At 56.3% G+C, this 22,810-nt stretch overlaps 1 protein-coding gene across 6 annotated transcripts in view; it reads left to right on the top strand.

Moving 5' to 3' along the window:
• The first annotated feature begins 4,815 nt into the window (after window positions 1-4,815).
• WDR86 (WD repeat domain 86) overlaps window positions 4,816-22,810 on the top strand; it is a 31,463-nt gene continuing 13,468 nt past the window's right edge. The window contains exons 1-5 of one of the 6 annotated variants that reach the window (XM_059172292.1): window positions 4,816-4,901; window positions 5,899-6,163; window positions 15,638-15,779; window positions 17,480-17,894; window positions 20,696-20,831. In XM_059172292.1, coding sequence (XP_059028275.1) covers window positions 5,941-6,163; window positions 15,638-15,779; window positions 17,480-17,894; window positions 20,696-20,831 — 916 coding nt within the window. In that variant the 5' untranslated portion in view covers window positions 4,816-4,901; window positions 5,899-5,940. Of the gene's footprint in view, window positions 4,902-5,513; window positions 5,705-5,898; window positions 6,164-15,637; window positions 15,780-17,479; window positions 17,895-20,695; window positions 20,832-22,810 lie in introns of those variants that run through there. The other 5 variants (XM_059172291.1, XM_059172294.1, XM_059172296.1 and 2 more) reach the window with 5 other exon arrangements.

Below are 22,810 nucleotides of genomic sequence, written 5' to 3'. Positions count from 1 at the left end.
CTTTCTCTGTCTCTGAAATAAAGAAAATCTTAAAAAAAAAAAAAAAAAAAAAAGAAGAAGAAGAAGAAGAAGGTGCTTTTCCCTTGAAGGAGAAGTGAACAGTGTTCTTGCTGAACCCCTCACAGCTGCCTGCCCAGTGATGGGGTTTCAGCTCGTATGCCTCGGACTAGAGGCAGAGATGCAGAAACAAAGCAAGGAAAGAGACACCAGAGAAATTGCAGGATTTCACAAATTTCCATCATCAGAAGTCTGGAGAAGGTGGGAATGGATTTTGAGGATGCTTGACCAAGAAGGAGGAACACAGTTCTAGATCTGATTGAGGGTACAGAGAAGACGATCCTGTGTTTCACACACTGACTTGGGGACTGTGTCTGTGCTCTAACAGCTTAGTGGACTGGTTGATGCCAACTGATGGCAATGACATGACCCAGAAAGGCTGGCTAGGAGCCCTTGCATTAACACAGAGAACAGGGTTCTAAGACTGTGGGAGATAGGAATGCTGAGTTGCACCCAGGTGCAACCCAGTTCCACCCACCCACCCCTCACAGGCACCCTGAGGGCACCCATTTGACTCCAACCACCCCATCTTGCCACAAGGAATAAACTGGTGACAGATGTTCCAGAATTGAAAAGGCTGTCTCTATGGGCTGCTGGGGAATGCTAATAGGAGGCGCTGTGATGGAATTGTCTGGTTTCTGGAGGGGTGGAGGAGCATCTGCTGGGAGCTACGGTGGGTAGGTCGGTGGGTAGGTCGGTGGGTAGGTCATTTCTCAGAGTGTAAGGCAGGTGTGGAGGAGCTTGGTTCTCTGGGAGCCCGGTCACCTTCCAAGATCTCAGGCTCAGGGTCATTAACAGGGATCTCCTGGTGTTACATCCGTAAGCAATCCTCTGAAGTTGCCCTTGATCTGCAGGGTCAGGAAGGTGAAGAGATGCCTGTTTGGGGCCAGCATATGAGAGAATCGCACAATTCCCAGAACTGGTACTTTGTGGAGTGGGAGGACCACTCACCTGGAGGAAGACGCCTGCCACAACTTCTTGCTAGTTTTTTAAAAGTTGGACCTTCGGTCATTTCCTCAGATAAAGATGCAGGGGGAAGGTAAATAAATAAACTTCTTTTTTTTTTTTTTTTAAAGATTTTATTTATTTATTTGACAGGCAGAGATCACAAGTAGGCAGAGAGGCAGGCAGAGAGAGGAGGAAGCAGGCTCCCTGCTGAGCCAAGAGCCTGATGCAGGGCTCGATCCCAGGACCCTGAGATCATGACCTGAGCCGAAGGCAGAGGCTTCAACCCACTGAGCCACCCAGGCACCCCTAAACTTCTTTAAAAAAAATTTTTTTTATTTATTTGAGAGAGACAGACAGCAGGAGCTGGGGGAGGGGCAGAGGGAGAAGCAGACTCCCTGCTGAGCAGGGGACCTGAGCCCAAAGAAGACACTTAACCAACAGAGGCCTGGGCTCCAGTCCAGCCTCTGCTCTGCTAGCTGGGGGAGCCTGGGAGAGTTTCCTAATGTCTCTGTGTCTCCACTTGTCTGTGATAAGAGGGGATGTAAATAGGACGTCTTCAAGAGGTTATTAGGAAGGGGCGCCTGACTGGCTTGTTGGTAGAACCTGCAACTCTTGGGCTCAGAGTTGTGAGTTCAAACCCTACTTTAAAAAAAAAGAAGTTATTCTGAGGATAATGAAATAAGACCTATAAAGCACTTGTAACATGTTCCAGCATATTCTAAGTGCTCAGTATATATTACTTATTGGGAATAAAGTTTAGGGTGTCCACAGTCTCACCTGGAAGAGATAGGACCCAGAAACTAGGGGACCAGCAATGAGTCATGGGGACAGATGACACATATGTCAGTTCTAGAAACAAGAATGGCAGCCTCTGTCCTTTCTTTTTGCTTGCTGGGTCACATACATCTTTAAAACGTTCTTCTGTTTATAGATGCTATAGGCTTTGGTGTTTGATTTTATTTCGTCCACAGGTTGGAGGATATTAAGACAGTATGTGGTTGAGACGTGAATGTACTCAGAGTTCTTGGACTCAGAGACCGGCCACCCTATTATGTCACTTCAGAGCCGGGTGCATTGTCCCGCGTCGGAAATGGGGCAGTGCGTGCGTGGTTCACATGGGGCGGTCACTGGAAAGCAGGGCGTTTGGGGACCGTGACCGTGGAAAGAAGGGTGTTTGTGTGTGGGCGCTGGGCAGCCAAAAGGAAGACTGCGGTGACCTGAGGAGCCATGGCTAGTGCGGCTGAGGCAGAGGTCAAGGGGCGCTGCTCACAGCGGAATTAAGCTCAATGTAGGCAGTTAACTTTTCTCTCCTTGAAAGTGAAATCTGGTGCCAAATCACACCAGGAAAAAAGCTGGAGCCAAGGTCAACTCGTAACAGCATCTCATGGACCCATTCCATGAATTCCAGCTGCTGAGAGCCCCGCATGTCCCTGGTTCTTTCCTCTAATCTGGATACTCATCTCTTCCTTCGCTTGAGACCCTTCTAAAGATTTTTATTTATTTATTTTGAGAGAGAGAGAGAGACAAAGTGAGAGAGAGCATGAGAGGGGAGGTCAGAGGGTGAAGCAGACTCCCCATGGAGCTGGGAGCCTGATGTGGGACTTGATCCCAGGACCCTGGGACCATGACCTGAGCCAAAGGCAGTCTCTTAACCAAACTGAGCCACCCAGGTGCCCGCTTGAGACCCTTCTGATAAATCCCCTTCTCCTGCAAGTTTGCTGACTTCAGTTTCTTGTGCCATGAAGAATCCCGACTGACACCAGCTTGCTCCCCGTCTCCACTCCCAGCAAAAGAAAGGCGCGCAGACAGTGGCACAGCCGGCCCTGGCTTTCACTCCGAAACACACAAAATTCATGTACAATACCCATAGTAGGATTAACAACTCCAGTACGAATTAAACTTGGCTTCAGAACCCTTGCAGAGGACAAGCAAATGCATCATTTTGTGGGCAGCAGAAATCTTCTGGAATGAGTGAAAGCAGATGCTGCTAAACCAGCCTCCCTGGCTGTCCCTCCTAGTCTCTCTCTCTCTCTCTCTCTCTCTCACACACACACACACACACTTGCACACACTCCAACCAGGATGCCTTGTTGGGTCCGATGAGAATAAAAGTCACTGGCGAGAGGGTGCCCACAAGCCAGCATGTCTGAGATCTCTGTAGGGAGCAAGAGATGGGGTGCCGGCTCGCTCGTCTCCATCTACAGAGAAATGCACTTAGCAAGGTCCCACAGATCATCATCAGGACATTCAGGGAAAAGCCCTCTTGCGAGACCTTTGCCTGAGATTCCTTTCCAGGAAAATTTAGTGGGATTAGAGGGAAAGAAACTGCCACAAGCCTTCTGTGTCTTAGGTGCAGAGGGATGGCCCCTGCTCCTCTCAAGCTACTGATTTGCTTGCATTTGTGCAGACAGATCATTTAGACCTGAATGTGCCACACACTGAGCGACTGTGTACTTACCCTCCCTAGGCCTCATTGTCCTCCTCAGCAAGATTAAAAAAGAGAGTATTTAATATGAGAAGTTGCTGTGAAAGTTAAATGTTATTACACAATGTGTAATTGTGCCTGTCTTATCGCTGTCCCTGGATTATAGTGAAATAACATAAAGATTCCGATAGCGTAGGATTTCTTGTTTAGTATTTGGGGAGGAGAAAATATGTAGGAAAGATTTCTGCCAGCCCTGTAAGTCGTTGCTTTCTGTTAGGACAGGGCTGGCGGAAACAGAGACCAGGTTTTACCTCTTCATTATCGGATGCAGGCAAGAAGCTGGGGAGCAGTGGGCATGGGTGGGTTAGTTTCAGGGAGTGATTTGCCGAGAGCTGTTAGCAGAGCTGGCCCGAAACCACAAGGACAGGGTTGTTGCCTGCACGATGAAAGGGCCGGAGGCTTGGGAAGGTCTCTTGGTTCCAAACAGTCCTTCCGTATGCCTTGTAAAGGCTGAAACCTGGAATGGAGGGGAAAACACGTTTCCCTTTCTTTTTTTCAACAGCAAATGGTAGCTCAGAAATTCCCCTTCATGAATTGCGTGGACTTCCTGTGTCAGGTCTGGATGGACCCCGTCCTGGGGGCGGAGAGGGTAAAAGGGATCAGACCAGGACCCCGAGGGAAGGAGCCACCAGACACCCCTGGAGCAAGGGTCTTCTGTCTCCTTTGGATTTTCTTCTGAGCACCTGTATGGCCCAACTGCCCATGGGTCTCATACCTAGATGTTGCCATGGCACCTTCAAGTTCGCAGGTCCTAAAAAGAACTCGGGATCAGCCTGTAGGTGCATCTCTGGACACATGTCACCAGCCTCCCTCTGCTCTGTCTTAGCATAGTGCAGACTCCCAGACTCCATTCCTGCCCGCAGGCTCCCAGTTTCCGAAGAGAACACCTCTAGAATACTTCACGAGTTTCCGACTTCCTCTCTCCGGCATGATCACACCCGCCTCCCGCCTCCTTTCAGGCCACCTCCACAATCCAAATCCCACTGCATCAGGGCCCCCTTCCTTCCACCCTTCACCGGGTGCCTTCTTCAACTTAACTGCAAGCTGATTCCCAGGATTAGGGAAAGGGTGCATTTCTCTGGTTTAGACCCCGGGAGAATAAATTGTCCCATGTACTTTGGGACCCCATTATGGGGTTTTCTTTGCGAGTCTGGACATAGCCACTGGGAGAGGGTCTGTTGTGGCGATGAGGGCTGGCTTTCCAAAGCGACCTTGTTCCCTGGCCTCCCCTCCACCCCGCCCCTCGGGAAACTCTGCTCCCTTTAGGACCTGGAGGAACCAGCGTGGGGGGTGTTACCCCTCCCCGCCCCCCGCGAAGCAGGCACCGGAACAGCTCTAATGGGAACCAGCAGACATTCCGGGAGGGCTCACTACCCGGGGTGTGGGATTCCTGTAGAGACCTCAGTGGACCGTGAGAGGCGCTGGGATGCGATGGGGGTGGGAGAGGTTGTCGAAAGACGGATCAGTGGGTGGGGGCCCCAAACCCCCAGCACGAGGAAGCGGGAGCGGGTCGCCTAGGACCCCGCGGCCGCTCACAACCCTGAGCCTGACCTCTCCGGGAAGCCCCAACGCGCCGCTCTTCCCTCGCTCGCCCGCCGCCACCCAACTTGCGAATCGGGGCGTATGTGTAATTTCCCAGCGAGAGCGGACTAGGAGCGCTCTGCAACAAGGGGGCCGCCCCAAAGTCCCCCGAGAACCTCTCTGCCAGCGTCCTTAGGGCTGGGAGCCTGGAGCGGCACAGACTCGCCGGGTCGAGGCGCGCAGCCGCCAGCCCGAGTCAGCTCCGGGGCGCGCGCGTCTCGCCCCACCGGACCCTGCGTCCACCTCCCCCGCCTCGTCCCGGCCTTCGGTCGCCGCACGGGGCAGCGGGGACAGCCGCACGTGCGCGGGTTCCCGGCGTCCCCGGGGAGGGCGCTGTGCCCGCGCGCCGAGGAGGGTCCCGAGCGCCGGGTGCCGGGGTGGGGCAGCGGGGTGGGGGCTGGGGCGCCGGCCGGAGAAGTAGGAGGGGACAGGTTGGGGGGTGGTCTCTGAGGAGGAGCCAGGCTGGCTGTATTGTTCCACACTCGCCGCCCCCAGCGCGCGGCGCCCGGCCGCAGGGCGCTCTGCTTGCCGGGGTCCCCCCGCCGCCGGGCCCCGCGACGAGGCCCGAGCCTTCCAGCGCGCGGGGAGACGCCTCTGCCCGGGGGTCCCGGCTCCGAGCACGGGCCCGCTCAGGTGGGGCGTGGGGAAGGGAGGAAGCCGGCGGCGACGGGCCGGGTCTCCTCCACTGCGGGAGCGGGAGGTCCCCGCGGGCCGCCCCCCGCAGCGCCTCCCCCTACCCCCCGCTCGGTCCGCGGGTCCGGAGGCGGCGCGGGCGGCGCGGGAGCGAGGGCCCCCGCCTCACCTCCGCCGCACCCCGTGCCCCGCAGGGTCATGGCCGCGGGACGCCGCCGCCGAGAGCCGCCGCGCGGATGCCGGGGCGCCCCTCCGTAGCGGGGCGCAGCCTCCTCGTCTCCCGCCCGGCCGGCCGCATGGGGGGCGGAGGGTCGGCCCTGAGGGTCTGCGCCGACCACCGCGGGGGCATCAACTGGCTCAGCCTGAGCCCGGACGGGCAGCGCCTGCTGACGGGCAGCGAGGACGGCACGGCCCGGCTCTGGAGCACCGCGGACGGCCAGTGCTGCGCGCTCCTGCAAGGTACACCCTCCCGCCGTCCCCGCGGTCCGCTCGGCCGCCGCACACCTCAGCCCTGCGGCCCGCCGGCCCCTGCCCTAGAGCCCAACCCCGCCCACGGCGGGGCCCTCGTGGGGGAGCGCTCGTGGGGACCCAGCGTGCGAGCGGCCGAGCGCGCGCGGGGTGGGGTGCGGAGCCCGCGGGGCCGGGGTGCCCCGGCTGCAGGGGTCTCCCCTCACCTGTCCGCCCGGTGCAGGAAATCACTGCAGTCACAGCGGCCTTAAGACTCCCCCGGAACCGCACCTCCGCGCACTCCCCGCGCTAGGCAGCGCCTTCCCCCGTCTCTCGCTGCCCGAGTGGCCTTCGGCCGGACATTTCCTCCAGGAGCCATTGTCACCACCGGCGCTTGCGAGGTGCGGGCGGCACCGAGCACGGCCGGCCGTGCCCGGTCTTCACACTGCTGTTAGCCCAGTCGTGCAGACAGGGAAACTGAGGCAGGAAGTAAGTTGTCACACAGCCTGTGGGGGGTTGAGTTGAAATCTGAACGCCCCCTTCCCCATTAAAAAGCAGAGCCTTTCTGCTCTGCTCTCTTGTGCCTGCCTGTTTCTTCTGCTGGAAAATGAAGGGGCTGGGGGGGGGGGTGGATCAAAGTTTCTCAAAAAGGGGTTGTTAAACCAATTTAGTATATCTGGAAACAATGCATGGCAGGAGGCACACACAGTAGGAGTACATACTGTTTGGGGTTTGTTTGTTTGTTTGTTTTAGATTTTATTTATTTATTTGATAGACAGCCAGAGAGGGAACACAAGCAGGGGGAGCGGGAGAGGGAGAAGCAGGCTTCCCAGCCGAGCAGGGAGCCGGATGTGGGGCTCCATCCCAGGACTCTGGGATCATGACCTGAGCTAAAGGCAGGCTGAACCACCCAGGCCATCCGACATACATACCGTTTTATGAAAGTTTCACAAGTGCCTACATACGGGTTTATATTTGTGTATTGTCACTGGAGGTGGATGGCTTTCATACCCTGGGCCCCTGTCACATGTCTGCAGGCCAGGGCTGTGAGTCCCTGCTCCAGCTCAACCCCTGGTGTCCCCTGAGCAGCGGGTACAGCCCCTTGGAGCACAAGGTTCTGCACATGGTTATTTATCACCGCCTGGTTTTTTTCCACCACAATCAGCAAATCCTGGGTGGCCTCCCCAGGCCTTCCAAGTCCTGTAGGCACAGGGAGTACAAATCAGCTTCACTATTGGCTGATACGGACTCGATTGGTTTTGTTTTTTATTTTTTAAAAATATTTTATTTACTTATTTGACAGAAAGAGAGCACAAGCAAGGGGAGGAGAAGAGAAGCAGGCTCCCCACTGAGCAGGGAGTCTGGGATTATGACCTGGGCCAAGGCAGACACTGGAGCCACCAGGCACCCCGACCCTATTGCTTTTAAATAAAAGCAGTTATGGTGGATATCTCACAGCCCAGAGATGCATTTGGATTGGCCGTTACTTGCGGCCGGGGGTGATAAAGCAGAGTCAGTTACAAACTAACACATATTCCTCTGGCCACCCCCAAAGTCACCCCCAATGTCACACAGATTGACAGGCACTGAAGTGAGGCTGGGAGATCTAAGATCTGCCCAAAATTTATAATCCAGTTGTAGTGCTTTTCCAAACATAAGACTCATCTGGCGGGCTTTCAGAAACATGAATTCCCAGGTCCCAGTTCCAGTGAGGGCCCTGGTGTACGACTCCAGAATTCGCGTTTCTAACAAGCTTTTGGCTGGATCTGATGCACCCTGACCCCAGGGAGCTCCCGGGCCTGGTGTCCAGTGTGGGAGCCTAGTTCGAAGGTGGGTGACCCCCCCAGTCAAGCTCCCCGCTCTTCCAGGGTGGTTCCAGGTGGGCATGGGACTCTGTACCCAGGGTCTCTCCAGAGCCCACCCTCCTGTCCAGCCCTGCTCCGCCATCACCTCCCAGCTCATGCCTGGCAACTCCCCCTCCCACCCATTTTGGTGGCCCTCACAATGGCTTGTCCCCTCAGGACACCAACCCCCATGTCCTGGTGAGGCGGTGCCTGCCCCTCTGGTGGCCTGCTTGAGAGCCGTCCCGCTCCAAGGAAAACTATCAGATGAATCCTTGCTGCTTGTGTCTGTCAGAATTGCTTCTGCAGCTGTAAGGGTTGACAGGAGTTACCTTTCCTTATCCGGAAATCGCACTATTACACTCAACTTGAAAAAGAGTCTTTTGGGGCATGAGATACTCCTTGCGTGGCCCCCAAGGAAAGCAAGGTCTTGCCAGCTCTGCCCCCAATAAGATTTGTTTGTATTAGTGAAATAATAACCAGTGTCTTAGCATTTGTTTAATATCCTGTATTTTATTAATATCCCTCAATACACTTACTTCTTTATCCATTATAATTAATGCTCAAAACTGTGATGTGGGTAGAGCCGACACGGGTCTATAGACGGGACTAGGCAGGCACAGATCTCTTTACTGGCACACGGAGTGTTCGAAGTGTTTTCTAGATAACCTGGCCTGTGAGGTAGGTTCTGTTGTCTGCACGCCCTGAGACGGGAGCTGTTATGGGACTTGGCTGAGGTCACACTGAGGGATTGCATGGACAGCTTTGCCCCCTCTGTGTGGCTCCGGCTTGCATCAGGACAACCTACAGATCTGTGGGGCTCTCCTGACCCCCCACTCCAGGCTCTTTCTACTCCTGTTGTGGAAACTGCCAGATTGGGGTGAGTGCCAGCGCCTGCTGCAGCTCTGGGCCCCTAAGAAGGTTCTGGAGAAGAGCCTGTTGGCAGGGGGCCAAGCCTGGATTTCTGGGGCAGCGTGGCCGGTGTGTGCAGCTCCTGCCGGGCATTCTCCTTCTGCCCTGGAGCTTCTTGCTCTGCTCAGCTCCCCCAGGGGGCCAGAGGCAGTTAGGGGGACCCAAGGCTTTTCTGTGAATCTTGCAGCATTTTGAAAGTTGATGTGCAGTAAAGGAAGAACAGCCCTTGTGGGCGGTGTCTCCGTGGCCAAGTTGTCACCCTTGGTCCTGGGGAGCAGGCTGAGTCACCAGGGCCCCCCAGCTTCCCTCCCTCGGGGGCTTTCTTTTTTCAGTCCGTGGGACTGGCTTTCATGTGTAGGCTTACGGCCCAATTACTCTGTAAAGAGAAGAGTCGCATTTAATGGAGTTAACCCCTCCCCCTTTTTTCCTTATTCCTTGGGTACCAGTCATTCAGCGCACTCCGCTGGCTCAGTGAGATAAGCAGCATGTCCCAAGATGACCGTCCCCATCCTGAGCTGTTCCCATGTCGTAAGGCACCGGCCTGAAGGTTCCAGCCCACCGCGGCTGTGCCACAAGCGTCCTTGTCTTCTAGCGGCGTCTCCCGGCATGGTGGGGAGCTGTTTGTTTTCAGTTCCGTGTGAACAACCGGCACCTCCTGTTTGCTGGAAGCCTGCTGGTGCCTGTTGGTCCCGATGACCCCTGACCCCTACCCGCCACGGGGAGGGGGCAGGGAGGCAGGACAGGCCATTACTAGTCGTGAGCCCGGGCTCTGGAGCTGGGCGGCTTGGGCTCAAATCTCATTACTTAAGTTCTCACGCCTTAGTTTCTTTATCTGTGAATTGGGATGATAAAATAGTCATCCGGTCTTACGAGGTTATGAGGGGGTGGGAAAACCGGTCAGTAAAGAGCTCCTGGCTCCTGTGAGTGACCTTGTCCTCCAGGCTCACATCCACAAGCCCAGCCTGAGCCAGAGCATCTCCTTGACGCGGCGCCCGGCCAGCCCCAAACTCTCCATCCTTTGCTCCTGAGGCCTGATTCCACCATTCAAGGCTGGGAAGGGCTAACGAGTCCTCCCGTGTTTCCGCAGGCAGAGAGGCTCAGGAGGCTCTGAGCTCCTCCCTCTTGCTCCAGGACGATATTAACTCTAATAGAAAACATGTAGCATCCAAATGGCCATCTTAACCAGTTTTAAGTGTACCGTTTGAAGACAGTAAACGTTGATGACCTTCTGCCATTACCAGGACCCATCTCTAGAACTTGTCCATCCCGGAAAACTGAGACGGTGTCCACTTCGAACAATAACCCCCTTTCTCCCACCCCAGGCCTTGGCGCCCACCATCCTGCGTTCTGCCTCTGAATCTGACCGCTCTGGGGACCTCGTACAGGCTCACGTCACTTAGCAGGATGTCCTCAAGGTTCATCCCAGCTGTCGTGGCTGTCAGGATTTCCTTCCTTGGGAAGGCCGCTTACTGGTCTGCTGTCTGCCTCTTTTTGCCCATTCATCTGTCCGCAGATACTTGGGTTTCTTCCACATGATGTGCTGAGAAGTGCCGCCATGAGCTTGGGTGTGCAAATACCTCTTCCAAGCCCTGTTTTCCGTTTCTTTTGTAGAGACACAGAAGTGGGCTTGCTGAGTCATCTCCTACGTTTTTTGTTTTGTTTTTTTTTTTTTCAAAGATTTTATTTATTTATTTGAGAGAGAGAGAAAATGCACATAAGCCAGGGAAGAGACAGGGAAAGAAAGGGGCAAGCAGATTTCCTGATTCGATCCCAGGATCCTGGAATCATGACCTGAGCCAAAGGCAATCGCTTAACCGACTGAGCCCCCTAAGCACTCCAAAATGCAGTTTGTTTTTTTTTTTTTTTTTTTTTTTTTTTTAAAGATTTTATTTATTTATTTGACAGAGAGAGATCACAAGTAGGCAGAGAGGCAGGCAGAGAGAGGAGGAAGCAGGCTCCCTGCCGAGCAGAGAGCCCGATGCGGGACTCGATCCCAGGACCCTGAGATCATGACCTGAGCCGAAGGCAGCGGCTTAACCCACTGAGCCACCCAGGCGCCCCAAAATGCAGTTTGTTGTAAGCATGGATGTGGCTGACGGAAGCACAGGTCAGTAATTCCTTCTTCAGCTCTCCAGCGGCCAGCATCCGCAGGTAGTGAGCTCCCCGTGGGTGCCCACTGAGGAGGTCACAGAAGGAGGCCGGAGAGCTGCCTGGTGGAGAGTGTGGGCTGAGAGGAGCAAGACTGGAAAGACAGGCCCTGCGGTGGCCCCAGCCACAGGAGCACCAGCCTGTCCTGGCTGAGTCTCCCAGGGCTTTGTCAGACACAATTCCAGCCACACCTTCCACGCCAGGGACATGTAGCCTTCGCTGCTGTGGCTTGCTGACGTCACACACCCAGATGTACTTCCATCAGGCAGGAAACAAAAATGGCACCTCAACACAGTAGCTAAAGGCCAGTTTGATAAAAAAAAAAAAAAAAAAAAGACCCTTTCCAAAGGTGGGCACGGTGTAGGGGATCCCCCGGATCCGTGGCTGGTACCCACAGGGATCTCAGGGCTCCCAGACCTGGAGGAGCCGGGCCTGGAGCCTTCCCGGCAGCCCGGAAATGGCTGTGGAGAGGCCTCCCTCCAGGGAAGGGTGACCGAGGTTTGAGGTTTTAATGGCTGTGGGCCAGCAGATCCTGACCCAGGTCTCCTGTGGGGCTCCCAGCTGTCTGAACCCTGCAGGCGGGGTGGGGGGGGGGTGTCAGGGAGCCCCCAGGGAGTGGGGGCGCCGCAGGGAGCAGGCCGGAGGAGAGGAGAGGGGCAGCAGAGGGAGAGGAGGCCCCGCTCTTCATGCCAAGGTAGTGGAACGAGTGTTCCAGCGTGGCCGGTGCCCACGGCAGACCCCCTCTGCGGCCGCAGACCCCAGGAGGCCCGTGGCCCAGTGGCTCCTCCGGCACGTGGAGGGGCACTTCGACCCCCAGCTTCTAGCGAGTCCCAGGGTGTGCGGCCGGGGAGGCGGGGAGGGCCGACTTGGCAGAAAACCTTGAGCCTCAGCATGTCCTTTTGAACATAGTAACTGCATCTTATCTGCATTCTTTCTCCCTTTAAAAATGTTTATTTTTAGTTGGGCTTTTTTGCTTATTCTACCCAATTCCAGCAGCTCATGGTGGTGGTGCTGTGGTCCCTGCAGACGGGATAGGCCCCCCCCTTGTCCCCAGCCTCCCTCATCCGTCCCTCCCCAGGGGACCCTGTCGGCTGTGTGCAGTGGACCCTGTCGCACGGTCTGCGGACTGCGGTCAGGGACACGCTCTGCAGCCTCTGCCGGCTGGGCTCTGAGCTGGGGCTCGTTCAGCGTGGGTTTTCAGACGCGGAGTCGCTGCCCGGCATGCAGAGGAAGGGGCCTGTCCCTGGGAGGCCCTTGACCGCTGCACAGAATCTCAACGAGCTCCGAGCTGGCCCCTGAGGGGCAGAGGGTCAGCCTGGCCCAGCTTCAGAGATGGGATTTTTTTTTTTTACATTTAAAAAATTCTTTTCATTATTGACTCTTCACGTCTTTGTTTATAGGTATTTATATACACGTCTCTCTGTATGTATATATATTTAAAGTTTTATTTATTTTAGAGAGGGGTGGGGGAGGGGCGGGGGAGAGAGAATCCCAAGCAGACTCCATGCTCAGCACCGAGCCTGACGTGAGGCTCGATCCCTCGATCCTGAAATCACAACGTGAGCTGAAACCGAGTCACCCCTTAACCCACTGCCAATACCCAATACCTGTAGGGACACTGCCCCCCCAGTGTCCCTACAGGTATTTATATTTGTATCGTATACATCGTTCCCCCTACTTGCATGGGTCATGCAGTTGGTCCACATCCCTGGGCTAGTGGCTGTGGCTTCGCTGAGGACGGGTGCCATGGCTTACTGGTCACTCGGCTTTCCAGCACTTTTCTTGGCCTTATATACGCACACGGCAGGTCGCCTTCCTGCTGTCGGACTGTCAAGACGGGACAGAATCAGCCAGGAGGCGGCCCATGCCCTTGCGGATGCCTCTCCTGGCTTGGCTGACCCCTGATGGTGCAGCCCTGCCCCCGGAGGATGACTGCAGGGTGGTGGGGGGGTCTGTGGGCAGGGCCGCCTCTGCTGCACCCCACTGCCCTCGGGGTGCTGGGCCACCTTCCAACCCTGGAAGCCAGGGGCCTCCTCAGACGCCGCTGGGCACCCCCATGGCAGCTCTGGTTTCAGGGTAGTTTGTTGACAATCTTAAAATATTTCATAAACATTTGGGAATTGGCAAAAAGCTGGGCTGTGTTTTGCCAAACATTTTGCCCTCGACTTTTCAACTGACGTGTATTTTAAGGAAACCTGATCTGCATCATCTCCCAGTGTTTACTTACTTCGCACAAACTTTGTTTTCTTAGAGGCCTGGTACATGCTCTCCAAGGAGACTGGAAAACATGTCTTCCTTCCTTCTTTTTTTAAAAAAATTCTCTTTCTTAGAACACAGGGAGTTGGGTTCTTCCAAGAGTAACTGAGCTAAAACCCCAGGGCCAAAAAGTGCCCATCAGCCGGAAACTGCCCAGAAAATTCTAAATCCCTGTCTGGGGGTGCCTGGGTGACTCAGCCAGTTAAGCGTCTGCTTTCAGCTCTTCGTGATCCTGGGGTCCTTGGATTGAGCCCCACATCGGGCTCCCTGCTTGGTGGGGACCCTGCTTCCCCCTCTCCCTCTGCTGCCTACTCTGCTTATGCACTCTTTCCCTCTGTTAAATAAATAAATAAAAGCTTTCAAAAAAAAAAAAAAATCCTTGTCTGATACCAGACATCTAGACAGAATTTTAAAATTCAGTCGCAATCTTTAACGTAATTAATATATCCCACACATGTAGATATTTGAATTAATCAATTTCTTCATCTGTGAAATGGATCTTACATATAACATTCCTTTGATTCTATTGATTTTCTGGTTGCTGGATCCTTTTTTTTTTTTTTTTTTTTAAGATTTTATTTATTTGAGAGAGAGAGCATGAGAGGAGAGAATGTCAGAGGGAGAAGCAGACCTGCTGTGGAGCTGGGAGCCCGATGCGGGACTCCCTGGGATCCTGGGACTCCAGCACCATGACCAGAGCCGAAGGCAGTTGCTTAACCGACTGAGCCTCCTAGGCACCCCTGGTTTCTGGATTCTTTTCAAATATACTCAGCTTCAGTTTGCTATCAGGACTCGTTATCAGGGGGAATAAAAGGTTGTTATCGGGGTGTCTGGGTGGCTCGGTCAGTTAACCGTCTGCCTTCAGCTCAGGTCATTATCCTAAGGTCCCGGGATCCAGTCCTGCAGTAGGCTCCCTGCTCAGTGGAAGCTTACTTCCCCCGTCTCTCTGCCTGCCTCTCTGCTTGTGCTCTCTCTATCTCTCTCTGTCAAATGGATAAATAAAATTAAAAAAAAAAAAAAAGAGTTGGGGCGCCTGGGTGGCTCAGTGGGTTAAAGCCTCTGCCTTCGGCTCAGGTCATGATCCCAGGGTTCTGGGATCAAGCCTCGCATTGGGCTCTGCTCAGCAGGGAGCCTGCTTCCTCCTCTCTCTCTGCCTGCCTCTCTGCCTAACTGTGATCTCTGTCTGTCAAATAAATAAATAAAATCTTAAAAAAAAAAAAAAAAAAAGTTATCTGAGGTGGAAACATGTTTTTTTAACATACATAGGCGTTCGTGCAGGTATAGAACTAGTCCAGGCATAGAGAGAATCTTTGCATATATGGGTCTGTCTGACCCATAAATGCTGATTTTATATTCTAAACAGATTGAGATTTTATCATGCAGGACTTTAAGGGATTTTGTTGTTGTTTTTTAAGTAGACTCTGTAGCCAACATGGGGCTCCAGCTCACAACCCCAAGATCAAAGTCACAGGCTCCGCTGAGCGGGCCAGCCGGCCGGCCCTGAGACAGAGCCCGGCGCCCGAGGACAGGCCCTGCTCTGACTGGGAGCTGAGTCCTTCCGGGGCTGCTTTATAAGCCAGGCCGGAAGTCAAACCACCCATCATCGCCCCGACAAGGTGGGCGAGCAGGTGCGTTTGGCCGAGCCGCGGCTCCGTGTGGCCCTCAATCTGTCCCTAGACCTCCACCCTCCCTCTGCCTGAGCCTTCTCCACCGTTTCCGCCAAACACCTGAATTCTGGCCTGCGGGGCCCTCTCCTGCTTTGGCGTGGGCCGTCTTCTCCCCCTGGCTTTTCTCCCCTCCCCTCACAGGCCCCGCTTGGACCCTGCATCACCGGGCCGCAAACAGCCACCGTCCGGCATTCACCCAATCTGCGCGCCGGCCCCACGAGGCGGGGACCAGGAGATGGGGGTGTGCAGAGGTGACTCAGTGGCAGCACCAAGACCTAGGCCGGGCCTCTGGCCCCGAAGGCCAAGGCCCTGGGCCTCTATACTTCTTGCCTCGGTGACAGTGACAGTGGCTTTGTTCAGCCACTGAGTGCATACAAACAGCGGGAGTCTGGAGACAGACTGCTGAAGAAGGCAGAGGAGGAAGAGGAAGGAGAGAGAGTAGGAAAAGAGAGAACAAAAGGATCTGGGGGGGCAGAGAGAGGGGCCCCCTGAATTTCTCCCGGCAGCCCGCAGCTCCTGAGCCTCCCAGACCAAGTCGCCCCTCCAAAGGGCTGGTGATCCTGAGCTCGTCTCAAACACGCCCCAGCCCTGCTTTCTTCGCAGAAGGGAGACAAAAGCTGCCATGCCCTGCGCTCACGTGTCCCCCCCCACCCCGTCCACAGGGCACGAGAGCTACGTGACCTTCTGCCAGCTGGAGGACGAGGCTGCCTTCACATGCAGCGCTGACCGCACCATCAGAAAGTGGGACGTGCGCACCGGGCAGTGTCTGCAGGTCTTCCGAGGACACACGTCCATCGTGAACAGGTCAGTGTGGTGGGGGGAGGTGCTCCGGGGACAGAGAGGGAGGGCCGTGTGGCCCCTGCCGCTGGAGGAACTTAGGTTCCCTACGTGCAGACGCGTCTGAGGTCATCAGGAGCACAGAGGATGGGGGTCCCCGGACGCTTGTGTTTCAGGCATGACATGGGCTGCATGTGGGGGGTCTGCAGGCAGAGGTTGGGGAAGGGAGGCCCCACCAACACATTGATTGTGCCTGGACGCCCCCCTTGGGGACCCGGGCAGCGCACTGCCCACTGCGAGGCCCAGGGAAAAGCGACGGAGGCCACAGCTCCTACTGATGGGAACAAATTCCAGAGGAAGTGGCCTAATTAGTACCTGACGGTCAACCAGAGGGGGTTGTGAAGACGGAGTGCAGGGTATTTTTAAACCTCCCCTTTCCATGTTGTCATTGAAATTTCCCACCCCCTCCTTCTCAAAAACGTTTGAATTTTTCCTTTCCTTATTGAATTTGGGTCTGAGCTGAGCCATGAAAATTCCTTTGCTAATCAGATCAATTTGACACCATTTATGTAACTTGCGGTGGCCGTCTTAGACTCCCGAGGGAGTGTCCGGTATGACCAGGGGTCTGGGCGCCTGCCCACCTGCAGTCAGAGCTGTGCACCCACAGGGCAGGAGCGAGGTACCGACCCTCCGCAGAGACGCAAGTGTTGTGCTGGCTCGGGACGCCTGTGAGGGGACAAGTCACCTTTCCACAGCCGAGATTTCCCCGGCCTCCTTAGCTGGAGCCCGCAGGGTCCCACCTGCCACCAGGGGCGAGCCCGCGAGGTGGTCCCACCTGCCACCAGGACGTCCCACCTCCTGCTGGTCGCTTCCCGACACCCTTCCTTGAGAAAGCGTGGGACTGGGGGAAGGTGTGGGTATGTGGGAGTCTCGTGCCATGAGATAGGGCGGCGGGGAGAGGCCACATCTCAGGGGACAGGCGTGCGTCCAGCTTGTAACCGGAAACTCTCAGCTGCTCCTCAAAAGCAAACCTGGGTAATTGAGGCCAGAAATTATGCTCCGCGGGGTTGCGACTCTCCTGGGCACACACGCCCCATACACACACGTCCACGTGCCCCATGTCTGAGGGGTCGGGGTCCCAAATGGACCATGCTGGGTAGACACTAAGTCTTGCTTAGCCGCTGGATTGCGTTACTGAGTAGCCTGTGCCCAGGGAATCAACTGCTCTGTCCCCACACTTGTGACACATGCCCAGTGCAGCTGTCCCGCCCCTTTGTGGGCTCCAGGGGGTGCGGAGGGCGGGGGGCTCAGGGCTTCTTAACACGGGTGTGTGAACAGAGTCTTTGATGTTAAGCAAAGTTCTATAGTGAAGACAAACGTGTATTTCCTGGGAAGAAGTTCTTAGTGTTCACCGAAGTGAGACTGAAAGTCCTGAGTATTTGCTGCCCCGGGAGCCTCTCCTCTCCCCATGGGTGCAAACAGAGCTCCGCTCCACCCACATGAGGTTCTCCCGGCTCACTGAACACAGAGGACACCAGACAAAGGGCCCTCCTGACGGCCTGTTAGGCACCCCTGTGTGGTCTGACCCCTGCCCTAAGCCCTACGAAGTTTGACCCCTGCCCCTTAGCCCTGCATGCTCTGACCCCTGCCCCTTAGCCCCGCATGCTCTGACCGCTGCCCCTTAGCCCTGCATGCTCTGACCTCTGCCCTCTCCCTCTTCCCACCAGGATCCTGGTCGCCAACAACCAGCTCTTCAGCAGCTCCTACGACCGCACAGCCCGAGCCTGGAGCGTGGACAAGGGACAGGTGGCTCAGGAGTTCCGAGGCCACCGCAACTGCGTGCTGACCCTAGCCTACTCCGCGCCCTGGGACCTGCCCGGGGCTCCCTGTGCCGAGGAGGTTGGGGGGCTCCTGGTGACGGGCAGCACGGATGGCACGGCCAAGGTGTGGCAGGTGGCCAGCGGCTGCTGCCACCAGACGCTGCGGGGCCACACGGGAGCCGTGCTCTGCCTTGTGCTGGACACGCCCAGTCACACCGCCTTCACCGGCAGCACCGACGCCACAATCCGCGCCTGGGACATCCTGAGCGGGGAGCAGCTGAGGGTGTTCAGGGAGCACCAGGGCTCTGTCATCTGTCTGGAGGTGAGATCTGCCTGGCCCTCGCCTGTCTTATGAGGGAGGCCCCCGGGTGGCCTTCTGAGCCACCACCCTCCCCCGAGTCCTAGTTAGCTTGGGCCGAGGAACAGAGTACTGCAGTCAGGGACAGTGGACATGACAGAGACAGATGGTCTCACCGCTCTGGGGCTGCAAGCCTGAGACCCGGGGGTCGGCGTGTAGCTGGGCGTCTTCTCATGGCATTGTCCCTGTCCACCCTCCGCATCCAGGTGTCCTCTTCCTATAAGGACTATGGATTAGGCCCCACCCCTGTGACCTCATTTTAACTTAACTACGTCCTTAAAGACCCTGTCTCCAAACACACCCGCCCTCACGGATACGAGGGTCACAGCTATTGTCAACATAGGAATTCTGGTTTTTTTACATGTTAAGGGAAGGTTATGTCTACCCAGAAACGCTGGTCCCTCATTCCTCCATCCAAAAGTTCTACAACATGAAATTGGGTTTTTTTTTAAAGGCTTGGCACAAAAACGTCCTTGGCGGCGAAGCCTGGCCCGCACAGATAGGAAGCTCGCTGGAGCTCACTTGGTCCCATTTCCTGGGACTAGGCATTCCTTTGCTGTAGAAACACGAGGGTGTTGCTCAAATCCCCAAACTCCTGAAATACATCTGGCTCCAGGGTTTTGGATCAGGGATTCTGAGCGTGAAATCGGGCCCACCCCTGGTGGTTGTGAGGGCTCCACGGACTAGCAGTGGGTGTGACCCAGACGTGAGCCCCTCGGGTGCCTGGTAGCTTGCGCTGTGGTTGGCCATCCAGCCGATGCTGCCTGTGCTTATAGGTGCTCATTGTACACGTGAGAGGCTCAGAGGGGGTGAGCAACTTGTCCACGGCCTCACAGCTGCTGAGGGGCAGCATAGAAAGGTGTGATGGGGCCTGCACCCTGCTGGGCTGGGGGAACCCCCTCCCGCAGTCTCTCCCCTGAGGCGGGATGTCTGGAGCCCACCTGTGCTCGGCAGCCTGGCCCGGCAGCTTCATCCCCTGCCCCGAGAGCATCTGTGGCCGGGAGCTGAGCAGGGAGAGGCCCGCGCCCCAGGGGCCTCCACAGCAGAGCCCCAGGCCTGCTTGGATGGATTGCACAGCAGGGAGATGGCCCCTGAGCCCTGGGCCCCCAGAGCTGTCTTGGCTGAGGAAGTCTTGCAGGTCCTGTCCTCTGTGACATGCCCCCGTCAGGGTCTGTGTGCTTTCTCATGTGCCTCGGGCCTCCTCTGGCCTCCCCAAGCTGCCCGGCTGTTCCCCGTGGACGTCCTCATAGGAAAGCAGCCAAAGTGAACAGTGAGGTTTGAGGCAGCCAAGGACAACATGCTTAGAGCTTATCCTGGGCCTCTGGACTCGTGATTTGTACTTTGAAATGGAGCTTCTTGGTCACTTGTAAACACAGTGCGACAGGCCCCGCGTTCTTGGGACGCACTGTGTGGTGAGCAGGAGGCATCGTCCCGTTGCCACAGCCGCCATGGAAGCTTAGGGCCCCCCTTACGGGGACTCAGTGGCACAGAGAGGCCCAGGGGCCCACGGGGACCTCCAGCCCACAGGCCACACTCACCAGTTCCCTTAATTTCAGGTCTGTGAGTCTCAGTGGGAAGTTGGGGAAGCGTGGTCCCTGGAGGCTTTGAGGCTGCCTCTAAAGTGATGGTTGTTGGGGACGGTCAGGACACACGGGGACAGGAGTGAATGACCTAAAGCCAAGTCTGACCTGGGCTGTGGCTGGGGTGGAAATATAATCTGGACTGGTCAGAGCCCTGTCCTCCAGGAACTCATAGGGGAAAACTGGGGCAGCCGCGGGCCCTGGAGTGCAAAGGGGCCCAGAGTGTGGCTGTCGTTGGGCGGGTGTGTGCTCGAGGTAGGAAGGCGGGGGCCATGGTAAGGATGCCGGGGGCCAGTCTGTGCTGCCTCCAGGCCTGCCGCCTGGTGCCCCAGCTGAAGGGCCTCCTCTTTCCTAAGGCTTCAGGGGTTGCTGGGCCCCAGCACCGGCACAAATGGCTCTCCAGGGCTCCCAGCCGCCCTCCGTGCCCGGCTTCCAGTTCTCCTCTGCTTCGCTGCTAACCAGAGGGGCTGGGTGGGGACTCTCTTGGCTGCCGGGATTTGGTCTAGATGAATCTGCAGAATTATTTTAGTAGTCTTTGCCCTTCCCATGGGCTCGGACTGGTCTGCCTCGGCCAGGGGAGCTCCTGCAAAGGGCCTCCGACACCGCATCCCTTCTCTCCCAGACCCTTGCCTTCTCTCCTGTGACACCCAGCAGGGGTGTGAAAGCCACTCTGGTCAGCTGGGGCAGGCTCCTCCCTCCCCACCAGGGCAGCCCCGGGAGCCCTGTCCTCCGCAGGGATGATGGAGGGAACCGCTGGTGCAGCCGGGCCATAGCTACAGGCGGATTCCCAGGAAACTTTCAGGCACGGACGGTTCTTCCCCAGCAGCTGCGGACAAGAGACGCTGCCGACAGTAACGACACGACACGCAGGAACATTCTGTGGCGCTTGCTCCTAGCGCGCCGAGCGCCCCCAGGCCTTCTCCCGCCGGCCACGGGAAGGCTCTGACACGATGCTTCTCTCTCGGTGCGGGGGAGCCGTCGGGGCCGTGGCCGGGGGCAAAGCGGCAGGATTCTCGGGTGGGCCGTTGGGTGGGTTCCCCCGGCAGGGTCTTCTCCGCTCGTCCACGGTTCCCAGTGAGACGGGCACGCGCCCCTCGCCCACCACACGGAGTGGTCTGGGGGATCCGAGTCACCTGCTGCGGCAGCAGCCCCGGCCCAGCGCCGCCCTCCCTCCTCCTCCCCCAGCTGGTGAACCGGCACGTGTACTCGGGCAGCGCCGACAGGACGGTCAAGTGCTGGCTGGCAGACACCGGGGAGTGCGTGCGCACGTTTGCGGCGCACCGGCACAGCGTGAGCGCCCTCAGATACCACGCGGGCACCTGTAAGTGACTCCTGCCCGGCCCCACGCTGCTCCCACCCGCCTGCGCTGCCTCCGCCCTTCACGCCTCGCCCCCACCAGATCCTCCCGCCCTCGGGGCCCTTCGGGGCTTCTGCGCCCTACTTCTTACTTCTTCCCTCCTGAGCCTCAGCGGCCCTTTGGGGTGGTCAGCATCGAGAGAGCACAAGCAGAGGAAGCAGCAGGGGGAGAGGGAGAAGCAGGCTCCCCTGAGCAGAGAGGACCCTGGGATCCTGACCTGAGTCAAGGACAGACGCTTAACCGACCGAGTCATCCAGGCACCCCCGCCCCAGGGTTATTAACAAATTACAGCCCAAATGCTTAGGAGCCCCAGGGATAAGCGCATCTCAGGGACACATTCCCGCCAGACTGAAGAGCCACGTGGGTTTGGCTTCACCTGGCATTACATTTGGCTACAGATAGCAGAAAGCCCAGATAACAGTGCCTTGAATGAAACAGTGGTTTATTTTTCTCAGATAGAATTTCTGAGGCTGGCGGTGCAGGCAGGAATGGATGGTTCCACAAAGTTACCAGGCACCCAGTTTCCTTTGATCACTTTGCTTTATAGCTCTTAGTATACGTCTTCTATCTTTTAGGGGGCCTCATAGTTTAATGTAGCTGCTGAAGCTCCAGCCATCATATCACGTTTTAGGCAGACAGGAAGAAGAAGGAAAGGTAAAACGATGTGTCTCTTAGTTGAGTGGGTCTCTTTAAAGATCTTTCTTGGAAGCTCTACCCAAAGACTTGGCATACATCTCTTTGCTGCCTGAAAGAGAGACTGAATAATAAAATCTCTTATCTGGGGATATTGCTGCCAACTTTAATCAGGTTATTTTGGAAAGAAAGAAGGGCAGAATGGCATATTGGATAGGCAACAAGCTCTTTGTCCCACAGTTCTCAAACTGACACACCTAAGCTTTGCTGGCTCTTCCCTGAGGCCTGGCTCATGTGCACACCCTAGACACACCCAGAAGACAGACACTGCTCCAGAAAGCACTCCCCCCACCCCCACACACCTCACCATACCTACATGAGAGTGGGGCTTCCAGGTTCCTGAACATCTCTTTCCCAAAACAATGCCCAGCATTACGTTTTGCTATTGCCCCCCGTCCCTGCTCTGTTCTCTCTCTCTCTCTCTCTCTCTCTCTCACACACACACACACACACACACACTCACTCACACTGAAGGAGCAGATGGGTGTGGGGGAGATGCAGCACAAAATTCAAGTTGACTTCACAGCACGGGTGTTAAATGAAGATAGAATGTGGATCTCTGAAAATAGAGCTTGAGATACCCTCGGGATTTAGGTGTCTGACACGGGAAAATTATTTTTTCCTTCTTCCTGGGTCCAAGCCTGTTAATGTTAAGTGTGATTCTGGCTCTGCTCCCAAGTCAGGACCTCTGGTTTAAAAAGATTAAAGTCGCCCAGAGCGCCACCCCTTGGCAGCAGCTGGGATAGACCCCACCTGCTGCCCACTATAAAGGAAACTGGTCCTGGCCATTGCCAACAGGCTGTGGGAGTGATAGGACTTAATTCCTGACCCTCTTCCCCTCCACTGGACACCCAGAAGCCACACTGGGTTGGGGTAGGGGAAGCAGGAAAGGAACAGAAGAGACCCAGGAAGGAAACTCCCCCTCTAGAGACATATTCACCAGTAGCTTCAGCAGCAAGGCTGGGAATAGGCAGGTGAAGCAGTAATCCGGGTAAAGAAGACATCCCTGAGGCTAGGGATCCCCCATAGCTTGCTCAGGCTGCTGGGTGGGTGCGGTAGTTGCTGTGGGGACCACACCAGGGGCACTTCTCTCTGCCGCCCCTCAGGTTCTCTGCCCTAGAGTGTTTTCCTGTGAGGAGCAGGTTGGAGGAGCTGACACCCCAAAGAGAGGCCCTCAACCAATGACCTGCCCCCCTCTCCCAGGGCTCCGGCTCTGAGACGTGGTCTGCACTTTCTCCGAGGGGTCCCCC

The sequence above is a fragment of the Mustela lutreola genome, chromosome 4 (assembly GCF_030435805.1).
Source record: "Mustela lutreola isolate mMusLut2 chromosome 4, mMusLut2.pri, whole genome shotgun sequence".
Lineage (NCBI taxonomy): Eukaryota > Metazoa > Chordata > Mammalia > Carnivora > Mustelidae > Mustela > Mustela lutreola.
Note: the sequence above shows the minus strand (reverse complement) of the source record. Positions and strands in the feature narration are given on the sequence as shown.